General features: G+C 36.8%; 1 protein-coding gene across 1 annotated transcript in view; it reads right to left on the bottom strand.

Moving 5' to 3' along the window:
* LOC149775324 (putative E3 ubiquitin-protein ligase HECTD4) overlaps window positions 1-13,932 on the bottom strand; it is a 243,898-nt gene that overhangs the window by 80,857 nt on the left and 149,109 nt on the right. Inside the window, exons 39-43 of the mRNA XM_089944036.1 lie at window positions 12,010-12,180; window positions 9,787-9,951; window positions 7,581-7,869; window positions 6,375-6,475; window positions 1,215-1,376 (exon numbers count right to left, since the gene is read on the bottom strand). Coding sequence (XP_089800162.1) covers window positions 1,215-1,376; window positions 6,375-6,475; window positions 7,581-7,869; window positions 9,787-9,951; window positions 12,010-12,180 — 888 coding nt within the window. The remainder of the gene's footprint in view (window positions 1-1,214; window positions 1,377-6,374; window positions 6,476-7,580; window positions 7,870-9,786; window positions 9,952-12,009; window positions 12,181-13,932) is intronic.

Genomic DNA, 13,932 nt, shown 5'->3' with positions numbered 1-13,932 from the left:
TGACAGTGGCACCAGTACTAGCTGACTTCTGTCCTGATAAGACCATTGCACACTGATTTTTTTCTGAGAAAACATAGCACCTGACACATACATTCTGTGGGCTAAGGCAAAGTTCAAGTGAGGTTCAACAATCCATCAAGTAGTCTGCGTTTACAATGACCTTTCCCACACAATTTTAGATATTCTGACAACACTAATGTCAAAATATATAAACTGGGGTGGGAAAGATCAGAGGAAAATAAAACTATTTGCTGAGTGAATTGTTCTTTTTGAGGACAATGACTGTATATAAATTGACTATGGGTTATTTTCCCATCTATCTCACTGAACAAGCTCTGACTAAGAAATGTGTTCTGTTTTATTTGGGTATTTGATATTTTTATGTGATGTTGAGAACCTTTAAGCTTGATGTTTTAGTTAACTACAGCACTGAGATTCAAAAAGAACTCACCAATAAATGATATGACCACATGACTTGAAAATTTGGAAACACTATGTTTAGTAAAATATTTAAATGACTGAATAAGCAATAAGTTGTCTGAATTTAGAGTCTGCATTATTTTTTTATTTTTCCAGTCTTTTGTTTATTTTAATGCACTGGAGTAAATATTAACATTTCAGACATGGCTGATAGACCAGTCCCTGGCTTAAGCGGACAAGGCAATTTGGGGTCCTACTGGTTCCAGACCAATGAGTCCAAAATGAAATTGTCAGGCCCTGATATGGAATAGAATCTAAAAACCTGCAAGTAATTTCAATTCAGAGTGAGAAATCTAATTAAAATGGCTGAAGCAGCAAATGTAAATTAATCAGTTATCATAAAAATACACACACACACACACTTCTTCACAATACACTTCTGAGCCCAAAGTAGAAAGATGGCTATCAAGATTTACACAGCTATTTACCCAAAACATTGGGATACTCTGACAATATGGGGTAAAATGAACGAGTTGGCCAAAACTGAAGCTAACATTGTTGTGCACTAGGTCTGAATTAAAAGAACATTAATAGTTTACTGATTTTATGCTTTACTGCACATGAATCAGGGTGTACTCAATTTTAATATAGTGCACAGAAAGTTCACTTTGTGTGAGGTGATATTAGGTGCAGGAATAGCTCAGAAATAACACCCAGAAAGCATTAAGGTGGTCCTACATTTGACTACGGAAGTGTAGTTTGCTACCTCTGTGAAACTGAGTATCCATAATTACCTGCTGTGGTATGGGAAGGTTGGCAAACACCAATGTGCCACGAGGGAGACCACTTCCAGCACTAGGATCCCCAAGGAAGGTAATAATTGTCTGCCCCTGGGAAAACAGGCAGGAGCGTACTGGTGGGAAACTCCGACTGGAGTCCCACATCATCTCTTTGTTCTGCAATTGAAATTTGTATGCCTAAAGACAAATATTTCAAACATTCATGTAAATGGATTCTACAGGTAAAATCTGAAATTTGCATAATAAATAAAATTAAAAAATGTCCATGACATACTTTACAATCATTAGGATGCAAATGTATGTTCTATACAGAGAAAAATTGTCTTAATCTTCCTCATGAAACAAGTATCACTTTTAAAACTATCTAAAACTTTAAAAAATCCTGGTAAAATGGTATGGATAGAGAGATTGATGAATAAAACCCATAAAGTTTCTTCTAATGTCATCCAGCATATTAAGGTTTCATATAAGCAGTATTTTGCTTTGGTGCTTTTGCCAAGTGAAAGGATTCAAACAGCTTGATCTCTTTGCCATTACACTTCTGAACTGCTTGATTGCAATGGAAGCATTGGGGATGGAAGATCACTCTCTGCCACACTAAATCTCACTTCTTCACTTCTGCACATAAACAGGATTTGATAAAGGTGGATATGACATCATTTAAGATGTGCTTACTAGTTCATCAATGATGTCTAATTAAATAAAAGAATCAAAGGAAAAGGAGTCAGGCATAATATATTTGACATAAATGGCTTCACTAACACAGCCAGCCATAATTAACTGTGTACAAAACAACACATGATCATACAAACAGAAGGCCTCCATGTAAATATTAACTATTTCTACTATATTCCATTTTACAGCAACATAACTCACTGATAGAAGTGTCACAGAATTAGTTCCTGAAATCAGATTTTTGACAGTTATGCAAGTCCTTCTGCATATGATTAGTTCATCACTGTTCTATAAATAACAATAAATTTGCCAAAAGTAGTTTCACAAAAACATTCATACATGTTGGACAAATAACGGATCATATGTTTGGCATGTGTATTTTTGAGTAAAAGAACATCAGTTTTTTCTAATGTTATGTAAAGAAATTCAATGAAAATGTAAATATGATGTACCAAATTATGCAAAAGCAGATGTAAATCAAGATAACATTGACACCCCTGCCAATATGATGCAATTGAAAGACAAAGTTCTATACAAAACACAGGACATAAATCCTTTAAATCTTTTCTAACAACAGTACAAATCTAACCTTACCAAAGTCTTCTTAATGTAAAACTTTCTGCAACCAATCCATGAAGTCCTTCAAAACTTTTTAAGATTGTATTTAATACTGTGGATGTGACATGGTGTGGCATAGCGGAACAGATGGAAATAGGTAATATGCATCCTCTGATGGTAGGGCTGTATCAAGGTTGTTAATGATAGGGCTGCATCAAGGTTGTTAATGATGGGGCTGGATGTAGGTTGTTAATGGTAGGGCTGCATGTAGGTTGCTAATGGTAGGGCTGCATGTAGGTTGATAATGGTAGGGATGCATGTGGGTTGTTAATGATAGGGATGCATCACGGTTGGTAATGATAGGGCTGCAACAAGGTTGTTAATGATAGGGCTGCATCAAGGTTGTTAATGATAGGGCTGCATCAAGGTTGTTAATGGTTGGGCTGCATCAAGGTTGTTAATGGTAGGGCTGCATCAAGGTTGTTAATGATGGGGCTGCATCAAGGATGTTAATGATAGGGCTGCATGTAGGTTGTTAATGGTAGGGCTGCATGTTGGTTGTTAATGGTAGGGCTGCATGTAGGTTGATAATGGTAGGGATGCATGTGGGTTGTTAATGATAGGGCTGCATCATGGTTGGTAATGGTAGGGCTGCAACAAGGTTGTTAATGATGGGGCTGCATCAAGGATATTAATGATAGGGCTGCATGTAGGTTGTTAATGGTACGGCTGCATGTAGGTTGTTAATGGTAGGGCTGCATGTAGGTTGATAATGGTAGGGATGCATGTGGGTTGTTAATGATAGGGATGCATCACGGTTGGTAATGATAGGGCTGCAACAAGGTTGTTAATGATAGGGCTGCATCAAGGTTGTTAACGATAGGGCTGCATCAAGGTTGTTAATGGTTGGGCTGCATCAAGGTTGTTAATGGTAGGGCTGCATCAAGGTTGTTAATGATGGGGCTGCATCAAGGATGTTAATGATAGGGCTGCATGTAGGTTGTTAATGGTAGGGCTGCATGTTGGTTGTTAATGGTAGGGCTGCATGTAGGTTGATAATGGTAGGGATGCATGTGGGTTGTTAATGATAGGGCTGCATCATGGTTGGTAATGGTAGGGCTGCAACAAGGTTGTTAATGATGGGGCTGCATCAAGGATATTAATGATAGGGCTGCATGTAGGTTGTTAATGGTACGGCTGCATGTAGGTTGTTAATGGTAGGGCTGCATGTAGGTTGATAATGGTAGGGATGCATGTGGGTTGTTAATGATAGGGCTGCATCATGGTTGGTAATGGTAGGGCTGCAACAAGGTTGTTAATGATAGGGCTGCATCAAGGTTGTTAATGATAGGGCTGCATCAAGGTTGTTAATGGTTGGGCTGCATCAAGGTTGTTAATGGTAGGGCTGTATCAAGGTTGTTAATGATGGGGCTGCATCAAGTATGTTAATGATAGGACTGCATGTAGGTTGTTAATGGTAGGGCTGCATGTAGGTTGATAATGGTAGGGATGCATGTCGGTTGTTAAGGGTAGGGATGCATGTAGGTTGTTAATGGTAGGGCTGCATATAGGTTGTTAATGGTACAGGTGCATGTAGGTTGTTATTCATAGGGCTACATCAAGGTTGTTAATGTTAGGGCTACATGTGGGTTGTTAATGGTAGGGCTGCATGTAGGTTGTTAATCCTAGGGTTGCATGTAGGTTGTTAATGGTAGGGTTGCATGTAGGTTATTAATGGTAGTGTTGCAAGTAGGTTATTAATGGTAGGGCTGCATGTATGTTGTTAATGGCAGAGCTGCATTATGTTGTAAATGTTAAGGCTACATGTAGGTTGTTAATTCTAGGGTTGCATGCAGGTTGTTAATGGTAGGGTTGCATGTAGGTTATTAATGATAGGGCTGCATGTATGTTGTTAATGGCAGAGCTGCATTATGTTTTAAATGTTAAGGCTGCATGTAGGTTGTTAATGGCAGGGCTGCATGTAGGTTGTTAATGGTAGGGCTGCATCAACTTTGTTAATGGTAGGTCTGCATGTAGGTTGTTAATCGTAGGGCTGCATGTAGGTTGTTAATGGTAGGGCTGCATCTAGGTAGTTAATGGTAGGGTGGCATATAGATTGGTAATGGTAGGGCTGCATGTAAGTTGTTAATGGTAGGGCTGCATATAGGTTGTTAATGGTAGGGCTGCATATAGGTTGTTAATGGTAAGCTGCATGTAGGTTGTTAATCGTAGGGCTACTTCAAGGTTGTTAATTGTAGGGTTGCATGTTGTTGTTGTTCTAGGGTTTAACGCCATTTTTCAGCACAAGATAGGCTATACATGCCGGCCAGTATAAGTGGTGGAGAAAGAACCCTGGAAAACCCAGGGAAGAACCACCGACCCATGAGAAGCTACTGGCAGGCCTTCCCACGTACCCACGCTAGCCGAGCCTTGGACTCAAACCCATGCAGACAGAGGTGAGATGGCAGTGATCCAGAATGGTGAGAGCTTTAGACCACTCGGGGCCCCTAGGGTTGCATGTAGGTTGTTAATGGTAGGGCTGCATGTAGGTTGTTAATAGTAGGGCTGCATGTAGGTTGTTAATGGTACAGCTGCATGTAGGTTGTTAATTGTAGGACTACATCAAGGTTGTTAATGTTAGGGCTACATGTAGGCTGTTAATGGTAGGGTTGCAAGTAGGTTGTTAATGGCAGGGCTGCATGTAGGTTGTTAATGGTATGGCTGCATTAAGGGTGTTAATGGTAGGGCTGCATGTAGTGTGTTTATAGCAGGGATGCATGTAGGTGTAGGTTGTTAATGGTAGGGCTGTATCTAGGTAGTTAATGGTAGGGTTGCATATAGATTGATAATGGTAGGGCTGCATGTGGGTTGTTAAAGGTAAGGCTGCATATAGGTTGTTAATTATAGGGTTGCAAGTAGGTTGTTAATGGTAGGGCTGCATGTAGATTGTTAATGGTAGGGCTGCATTAAGGTTGCTAATGATATGGCTGCATGATTGTTGTTAATGGTATGGCTGCATGTAGGTTGCTAAAAATGTTGGCTATGTGCCCAATTACCTCCCAAAAAAGGAGGCCAATCAAGTATGGTAGGGGGTTCAGCGTTCTTTAAGAAAAAATTATTTGATATGAAGATTGTATATAAGAAAAAAATAATAGTTAGGCTGTCATCTATACTTAATAAGCAGATATTTCTTTACATTCTATGACCTGTTTGTGGGAGGGTAATTTAACATATTCATCCAATGTAGCTTTTCCAAAGTTTGCATTTCCACAAATGAAAGAGTTTTTCTTCTTCCCAGTTTTTAAGCACCAATCACATATCATCTCCTATTTCTCACTTATTTCAATACATGGATAGGTCTTTTTCCTATTCTCACTAAGCAGTATTTTTGTCTTGGTGTTGGTTGCATCATTTTCACCACAATGTTGTCACTGGAACAATTGTTCCTAATGTCAATACAAGCATTGTCATTTTCCTCTTCATCCTCAACACTTTCAATCGTTTCTCTGGAATTCAAAAAGAGAAGATCAGGGCCTTGCAGAAATGCTTTAACCAAAACACTAAATGTTGACAACATAGATGCTGGCACTTCCCAATAATGATAGCTCAACAAATATCAAAACATGTTCAAAATTAATGCTGTTTCTCCATTCTGTTACATGTCAGATCTGGGGCATGAGGTATACAAAGCCAATCATAACTCATCAGACAGAGCTGGCATAGATTTCCATGTATTTCAAGAAACATGAGCACAGGATTTATATAAATCTGCAAACAATACTGCTTTTTTGCACCATCTGGAGCACCATAAAGCTAAAAGTTTGCAGCATATTTTCATTTTTAGCAGGAATTACACAATCAGATTTTCTTTCCTAGATGTAATCTTGCAAAAGTTTGGCAATGGCATAAAAACATACTTACTCGACTGTCCACTTTACTTGGAGGTGGGGGTGGCTTGACACAGTCTCTGTATAACATTCTCAATTTGTCACAGCGAGACAAGATGACCTGCAGTCTGTCCCCTAAAAGAAACAGACAATTTAATGATGATAAAATAGCTCTGCATAGGTTGGAAAGATACATGCACAGAAAAAATAAAGGTTGCATGGAATGCTGAATCTTGTCTCACTGCCATGCTATAATTTACCTTCACCATAAATGACTTGCATCAAATTGCTGTTTTGTATGTGGCTTTATCCAATTCATAACATCCTCAATGAATATTGGGCAGCTTGAGAGAGAATGACAAAGTAAAGAGATACAAAATTAGAGACTAATAATATTTATGCCAACTGTCTTACAATTGTATACTGTGATATACTGGAACAAGAGGCCTAAATGAGCCAAAGACTGGTCACCAAATGATGCTTGCAAAACTGCCTAATGCAATAGCATTTGCCCTAGTAATTTGTGCAAGCAGAATGCTTCCTGTAACATTTGGTAAACTTCTGTTGCATGGTTTTGTAAGTTATTTAATGGATTTAATGGATTTTAAACATTTAGTAATAACAGCCATCTATGCCAGGATTTGTCTATCAAAACTGGTCAGATTCCACTGAACTGTTTTTGAAAGTCATCATCTTGGGGTCTGAATAATTTTAGTAACAGTGACCAAATCTGATCGTGGATTTGCATCATCAATACAAACCTGAAAAGCCTTGCCAGGATACAAATCTACTCAAATTCTGCTGTTCAAAAAGTTTTCTTTTATGTAAGAGCTGTCACATTTCTTGTTGTTGTTTAGGAGTTTAATGCCACTTCCCTGTGCAAGACAGACTATACATGGCAGCTAGTATAATTGGTGGAAGAACTCTAGAAAACTCTGGTAAGAACAATCGACCCATGGGAAGCTACTGGCAGCTCTCTCACATACTCACAATGGCTGAGCCCAAGACTCAAACCCACATGGATAGAGCTGTCACATTTGATGGCAGACAAGTATCATTTGTATAATCTTGCAAGTCCTTGATGCCATGATGCTTCCATTGAAATATTTTGAAAATGGATCATGCCATATGTTCACTTGGCGTCACAACTAGATGAGCTATATATTATTTCCACTAAATTTAAATCTGTTCTGGATAAAGATTTGTAATGATCATTTCAAAGCTAAGCAACGAATGTTACCTGTTCCACATTCCTTGGCAAGGGATTTCAACATGTCTATGGTTGAACCACAACACTGGATGAACTCTTTTGTAAAGTTAATGTCATCAAGATAGTGGGCCAGCACCCTGCAGGCTCGAGACTGGATTTCTGTGATGACACGAGCAAGCTGATTGGTCAGGCTATTGCCATCTCCACTAGTTGGGAGCCGCTGCTGAAGGGAGCAAGTTTTGTCATCCTGGGGAAGGAGAACTGCTTGCACAGCCTTAATTACTGCCTCTGTCATTGGAAGATTCTGGGTAGAGCACATCTAAAATGTACAAAAGAACAAAATGTTAATATACTTTCTATCAAATATTGTTAATTCTCTTATTTTTGTCTGCATATGTTTTATGATTTTCAGTTGCCTAACTGTCCCCAAAGATTGATTTTTATTTGTTGGCCCTTGAAATCTATGGTCTGTAGCAACCAAATCAACAAAAATTGGTCCACCACTAATAATATAGTAAATTAAAAGTATACAGGACAATCAAATCTGTGATGTTTACTGTGAATTCTTAAAATTTTGTGGAGATCTCAATTAATGGCTTTGCAAAGATGATATTATTTTGAGTACTCAAATTCATAAAGGGAAAGGAAGGGATCCTGCTATCTTATCAGATTTTCTTCAATGGGTTCTAAACTTTGTGGTTTGTAACAACTATGAAATCATGAAAATTGGTACATGATAAACAGAAGTGAATTGAAAGTAATTGCTTGAATTTGTTCAAGTGAAATTGTTTTAGAATTTGCCAGGGGTCTGTTCATTGATAAAAAAGTTTACAGCAAACCATCTATAAATGTATTATGGTTTTCTTTTTAAAATAAAAAATTTGTATTTCTTCTTCTACTTTTATCTGAGGTTATATTAACCAAATGGTGGAAAAGTGATGACATTTTAAAGCTGCAAATAAGCTCATGATTTCATACTAGCTGAAATCTTTGATGATTGTGTCAGCAGTTTTTAAATTTCATTCAACAATTTTTTAAATAAATCCACATAAAACTTCAGGCCAAAGACAGGCTGATCACATGTAGATATTTTTCTCCTTTTGTTACATACATTTTTTTATTACAGGACTGAAAATGGAATAAATATTTTTTTGATTATCAAAGTATGGATTTTCTGGATTAGCTGCAGATTTCCCTTTAAAAATACAGTTGATCTAAAAGTTTTCCAAAATACCTAAAACTGGCCAGAAAAGTATGACTAGATTGATATTTATTTTAGTAATTTATGTTTCTCCTATAATACTTACCATATCAAATTACATTAGGATAACTTTCTGTTAACCCTGAAATACCAGCCTTCCCATAAAGTGGATACAACATATGTGTTACTGAAATGACTTAGAAGTATAATAGTTGATATGTACAGCATTTGAAAATTTCTCTATGAAATTAAATGGTACCAATTCAAATCATGTGAAAATAACAAATGGCAAAAATATTTGCAAAAATGTTAAAAAATTCACCAGATTTGGCAGAAATCTTGTATATACCATATAAAACATTTTTTACTGACTGTACCACTGAAAATGAAATGTGGATAGTTAAAGTTAACATTTTTATAGAATTTAACAGTACTGTCTGGAGGACATCTCAGCACATGGCAGTGAAAGTAAAAAAACTGGCCATCTAGAGGGTAGAAAGCAGTTAACCAGTAAGAATTGCTTCCATATAGACAGAAAGGAATTTTTTTCAACTTTCTGGGAGGGCTGGATTTAAAGGTAACAGAAAGTTATCCTAATGTACTGTAATCATAATGCATTTGATGGAGAAATATCTTGATTGTAAAATTATGGTAAATACCCATAACAAATTACAGCTTTATGTACCTGCATTCAATCCTCCTCATGTTTAAGCTTTAAACTGGTAATGAAAGTATAGATTTTTCCAAATTTGCAAACAAATACATGGGTATTTTGCTTTAAATATCTACCCAGCCTGAAGAGTTATTTTGTACTAGACTGACACCCTATATGGACAAATAAGTTCTGCAGAACCTGGTGTCTCACCTGCATAAATATGCCTTCCAGTATAACCACTGATTCTAACATTAAAAAACTACAGCACAAAACAATGGTGACAATGAGAACACCACCAGCAGCATAAATGTGACTCCTATATATTACCATCACAAGTGAGACAATAATGGTTGGAAAATAAATCCATGTTAGGTTCTCACCGCATGTCGAGCTGGTATGAGCCTCTGGTGGGGAACTTTGATTGTATCACTGTAACGTGGAGAATAAAATCCATCAGGATCTGGGTCTAGCTGTACAGTTACCATGCCAGTCTGTTCAGATATGCCAACCACTGTTCCAGAGGTGTTATGTACATCTCCTGTTATCTGAAAGATTACATATGGAGAAGTCATAAATAAGTAATATGCCTTGGTTAAAGATAAATTAATTCCACCAAAGCCATTATGAAAACTCACTTCCCTCATAACACGGTAGTTGGGGTCCATAACTGTCAACTGCTTTATGCAGAATTATGATATATTTATAATAAAGTAATAAACCAAACTACAGCACATAGAGTTCTATTAAAATGTATTTAAATATTTTGAAAAGGAAGCTTCATCTTGTTTTTTTGCAGCATGATTTTGATCACTGAATCATTTCCACAAGCAAAATACTGAAATGATGCCCAGAAATATGATTTGATTCTGAGGGTACTTTTACTCACAAACAAGTAAAATTTACATTAATACAATTTCATGTAACAAATGGGCAACATAATCAACATTCTATAAAAAAAATTAGAACTGGCATTCTTAGAACATCTTTATCAAAACATGAAACTTGTATTTGTTCAAATGTAATACCATAAGTATGGTAATTTAGCATGTTTACATGTTAGCAAAACTGTTGTTTCCTGGAAGGATACCCAGGTCAAGTGTTGACAAAGCTGCCAGAAATTACAGCAAACACCTCTGATGCCATTGCATAGTGATACCAGTTCATGTAAGAAAGTATAAATGTATGGATTAAAGACAAGGCTTTGTCAAACTGGTAACCATGCACAACACTGTTATTACTGTTTTGGTTTTCAAACAATCCAAAACCTATCAAGAGGTAAGGTAAGTACTGAAACTTGTTTCTGAACTGAGATTTTGAAGAAATTTTACTTTTAGACCTCAAGAAATACTCTAAGTCTATTTCATAAATTCATGATTGAAGTTCAAAGAATGACTGCATTGCAAAAGTTGATATAATCCTTTGTAAACATGAATGTAAACCAGACTAAATTACGTGTCACTAACTGCCATTGTCTTCATCTTTAAGACTAGTAAGTGATAATGATTTTCAGGATTTTAATGAGCGGTGATAGTGACGATAATGATAATGACAAAGTTGTCCATAAATTAGGTTCAATGTCACAAAGTGTGGGATGGCAAAATGTGTGCATTTGTGCTTCAATGAGAGAATCTTTCTGATATTAAAGCAACATCAGACAGTACCAATCCTGAGCAATTCCATCAGCAATTTGAATAAACCCCCTCCTCTGTGTCTGGAAACAATTTGAACTGCTTGGTGGACTGAACAAAGTTGTACTGACATTGCCATATTCTAATACAGTCACTGAAAGGTCATTTTCCATTCTAAGGAAAATTCAAACTAACTCTAGAGGAAACCTGGATCCTGTAAGTGTACATCATCTCGTAAATGTTAAGATCAACAATGATGAGGGCTGCCATTAACATCATCCAGCAATGATCTAAGAAAGTTAAAAATGTTTGTAGTACATTGAAGCAGAGTCTGAATGGCAACAAGTTCCTGGTAAAGGATTGGTTTGAAGAGTAGATCTGCATATTTTAATATTTATTAAAAGAAAGTAAATTTGTTATATAGTTGTGATTTCTGTCCATATGCATGACAAAAACAGGTCAATGAAGATACTTAATTTTTTTAGGTCAAAACTGCTGACCACAATTTTGGAAATCTACTGATCTGTCCTGACCTGATATGTCTTTTCTGACACACATATGACTTATGTAATACCAGCTTTATGTAATACCAGCTTTATCTAATACCAGCTTTATGTAATACCAGTTTTATCTAATACCAGCTTTATGTAATACCAGCTTGCTTATATGCATGCAGCACTTGTAAACATCCTTCCACCCCTCAAATAAATCAAAGGTGGGCTGTTTATACAAAACACCTGTATCATACCATCTATGGACTGTAATTAAACAGTAGATTTCAAACACCTTTTAAAAGTCTGTCATTTCCTTCACTATTCGATAAATAATGAAATAACCATTTTGACATACTAATGTATAGCCAAATAAAAATCTCTGTTTATTTTACCATTCTAATTTTGAGATTGTTTCTGCATATCTGTATCCATAATCAATATCAGAATAAATTATGCATTTATTGAAGACAGAGTTACCTACCTTGACATGACAACCTGGCTTGATTGTTTCTGAAAATCCGCCCAGAGCACAGAGGGCAGCATTGGCCTGCTTGGCCATTGACATCAGCTGTTGACTTGGGCAGCGAGGGGAACCAAGAGTTTCCATGGAGTTCAGCAGTACAGCCAGAGAACTCAGGGCATTTATTAACACCTGTTAAAATGCAATTTTACAAGCAAATACTTTTGGGTAATTTGGTTATTTACAGTAGTCTCTTTCTTGAAAGCAAACTCCCCCAACCCTAAGACTACTCGCTCATCCAAGGCCACCTTGCCCTGCAACAAATTAGAACATTGCATGTTTACCATTCCCCAAACTCATACCCTAGAAACCACCCTTTAAAAAGGCCACCTTAATAATGCAGAATGGTAGGCCTGGCCATATGGCAGTGGAATCTCTTGTATTGCATTAAAGCCATTTATTTACACAGGTTAAAAATCTACTGAAGGTTTTATTCCATAGTTTCAAAAATCACAATAATCCATCTATTCATAATTTATATCCTTAATGATATTTAAATCTAAATTGCAATTAATGACAGAGAAGATGGGGGATGGTGATTGAAATGACTATTCACATGCATGTTATTTCAAGCAGCCAAGTCTGCTGGTACCTGCTGTTGGAATATGGTATTTACAATACCTTATGCAAATATAAACAGATATGAAATTTAAGAAAGCAGTAAAATAAAACCCCACTGATTGCAAAATGTGGCAGCCTGTCTTATTTTATGCATATTTGATCATGAATGTGTTATTCAATTGTATCATAAAGCTGCAAAGGTTTTTTTTTTCAAATATGATGCTATATGACATTGCTAAATGCCTGAATAATATCAGTTCTGATTTGATTTTATTATCCTCGAGTTTTAAAGGTACACTACATACTAATGTACAAGTCGGATCCATGTGCAAACAACAAAGACCCTGATCTACCATCATAAAATCTGCTGGAAGATCTTGGTTTACGAAGTTTGTTAAGACCAATCACTTGAATATAAACCCTGATCTGACAGCATAGATTAGGATCTATGTTATTTGCATGTGTGTGTGATTTGGATTTTTAACATAGCTTCAATAACTTTTCAGTCATATCACTAGTATATCTGCAGTATGGCAGTTTATAGTGATGCCTAGCACTGGGGCATCATGTCGCATGATGTCCCACCCAGTGACATTATCCTGACACCAGGCCGATCAGTCCTAACACTAACCTCTTAATGCTGAGCACCAAGCGAGGTAGCTGTTATTTCAATTTTTATTAGTCTTTGGCATGACTCAGCCAGGGATCGAATCCATGACCTCCTGCATCAGAGACAAATGCTCTAACTACTAGGCCACCGGATGGTTACTATGTTGTTTGCAGTTGCACCCAATTTATATATAAGTGTATATAACAGGTCTTGTCTGAAGTACATGCTATGAAAATCTTAACATGGCTGCTGCTGCTGCTGCTACTGCTTGAAACATGATGCCCCAAGATGTTATCAAAATAAATCAGAACACCATGAAGCTTTTCTGTAGGAACAGAATTAGTCTGAGAGTGTAACAGTGTAAAAGGGTGAAATCACCATAAATAAACAAGAACTTATTCTTATCCTGAGGTCTGACAGATAAAATGGTACCATTCCCAAAGCATAGTGATTGCTATGTAGGATTGTTTGCATATGCTATGCATGCTTTCTAATGAGCACTAACTGAAAATTAAAAACTGTGGAATGTCTTTGCCAGGACAAATTCACTTCAGCTGGTGAGAGCCTTGATGTATGCTTTGATTACACATGGCACCACATGATCTTACATGGCAAACGTAAACAAATTTGACTATGATTAATATTCCTGAATTGTTGAGTTCCAGTTTCCTACTAATATAAGAAAGACAATACATTTAAATGGTATGTGGTTT

This window comes from Sinohyriopsis cumingii, chromosome 19 (genome assembly GCF_028554795.1).
Source record: "Sinohyriopsis cumingii isolate HCF-2022 chromosome 19, ASM2855479v2, whole genome shotgun sequence".
Lineage (NCBI taxonomy): Eukaryota > Metazoa > Mollusca > Bivalvia > Unionida > Unionidae > Sinohyriopsis > Sinohyriopsis cumingii.
This window is presented reverse-complemented; position numbering and strand designations above follow the sequence as displayed.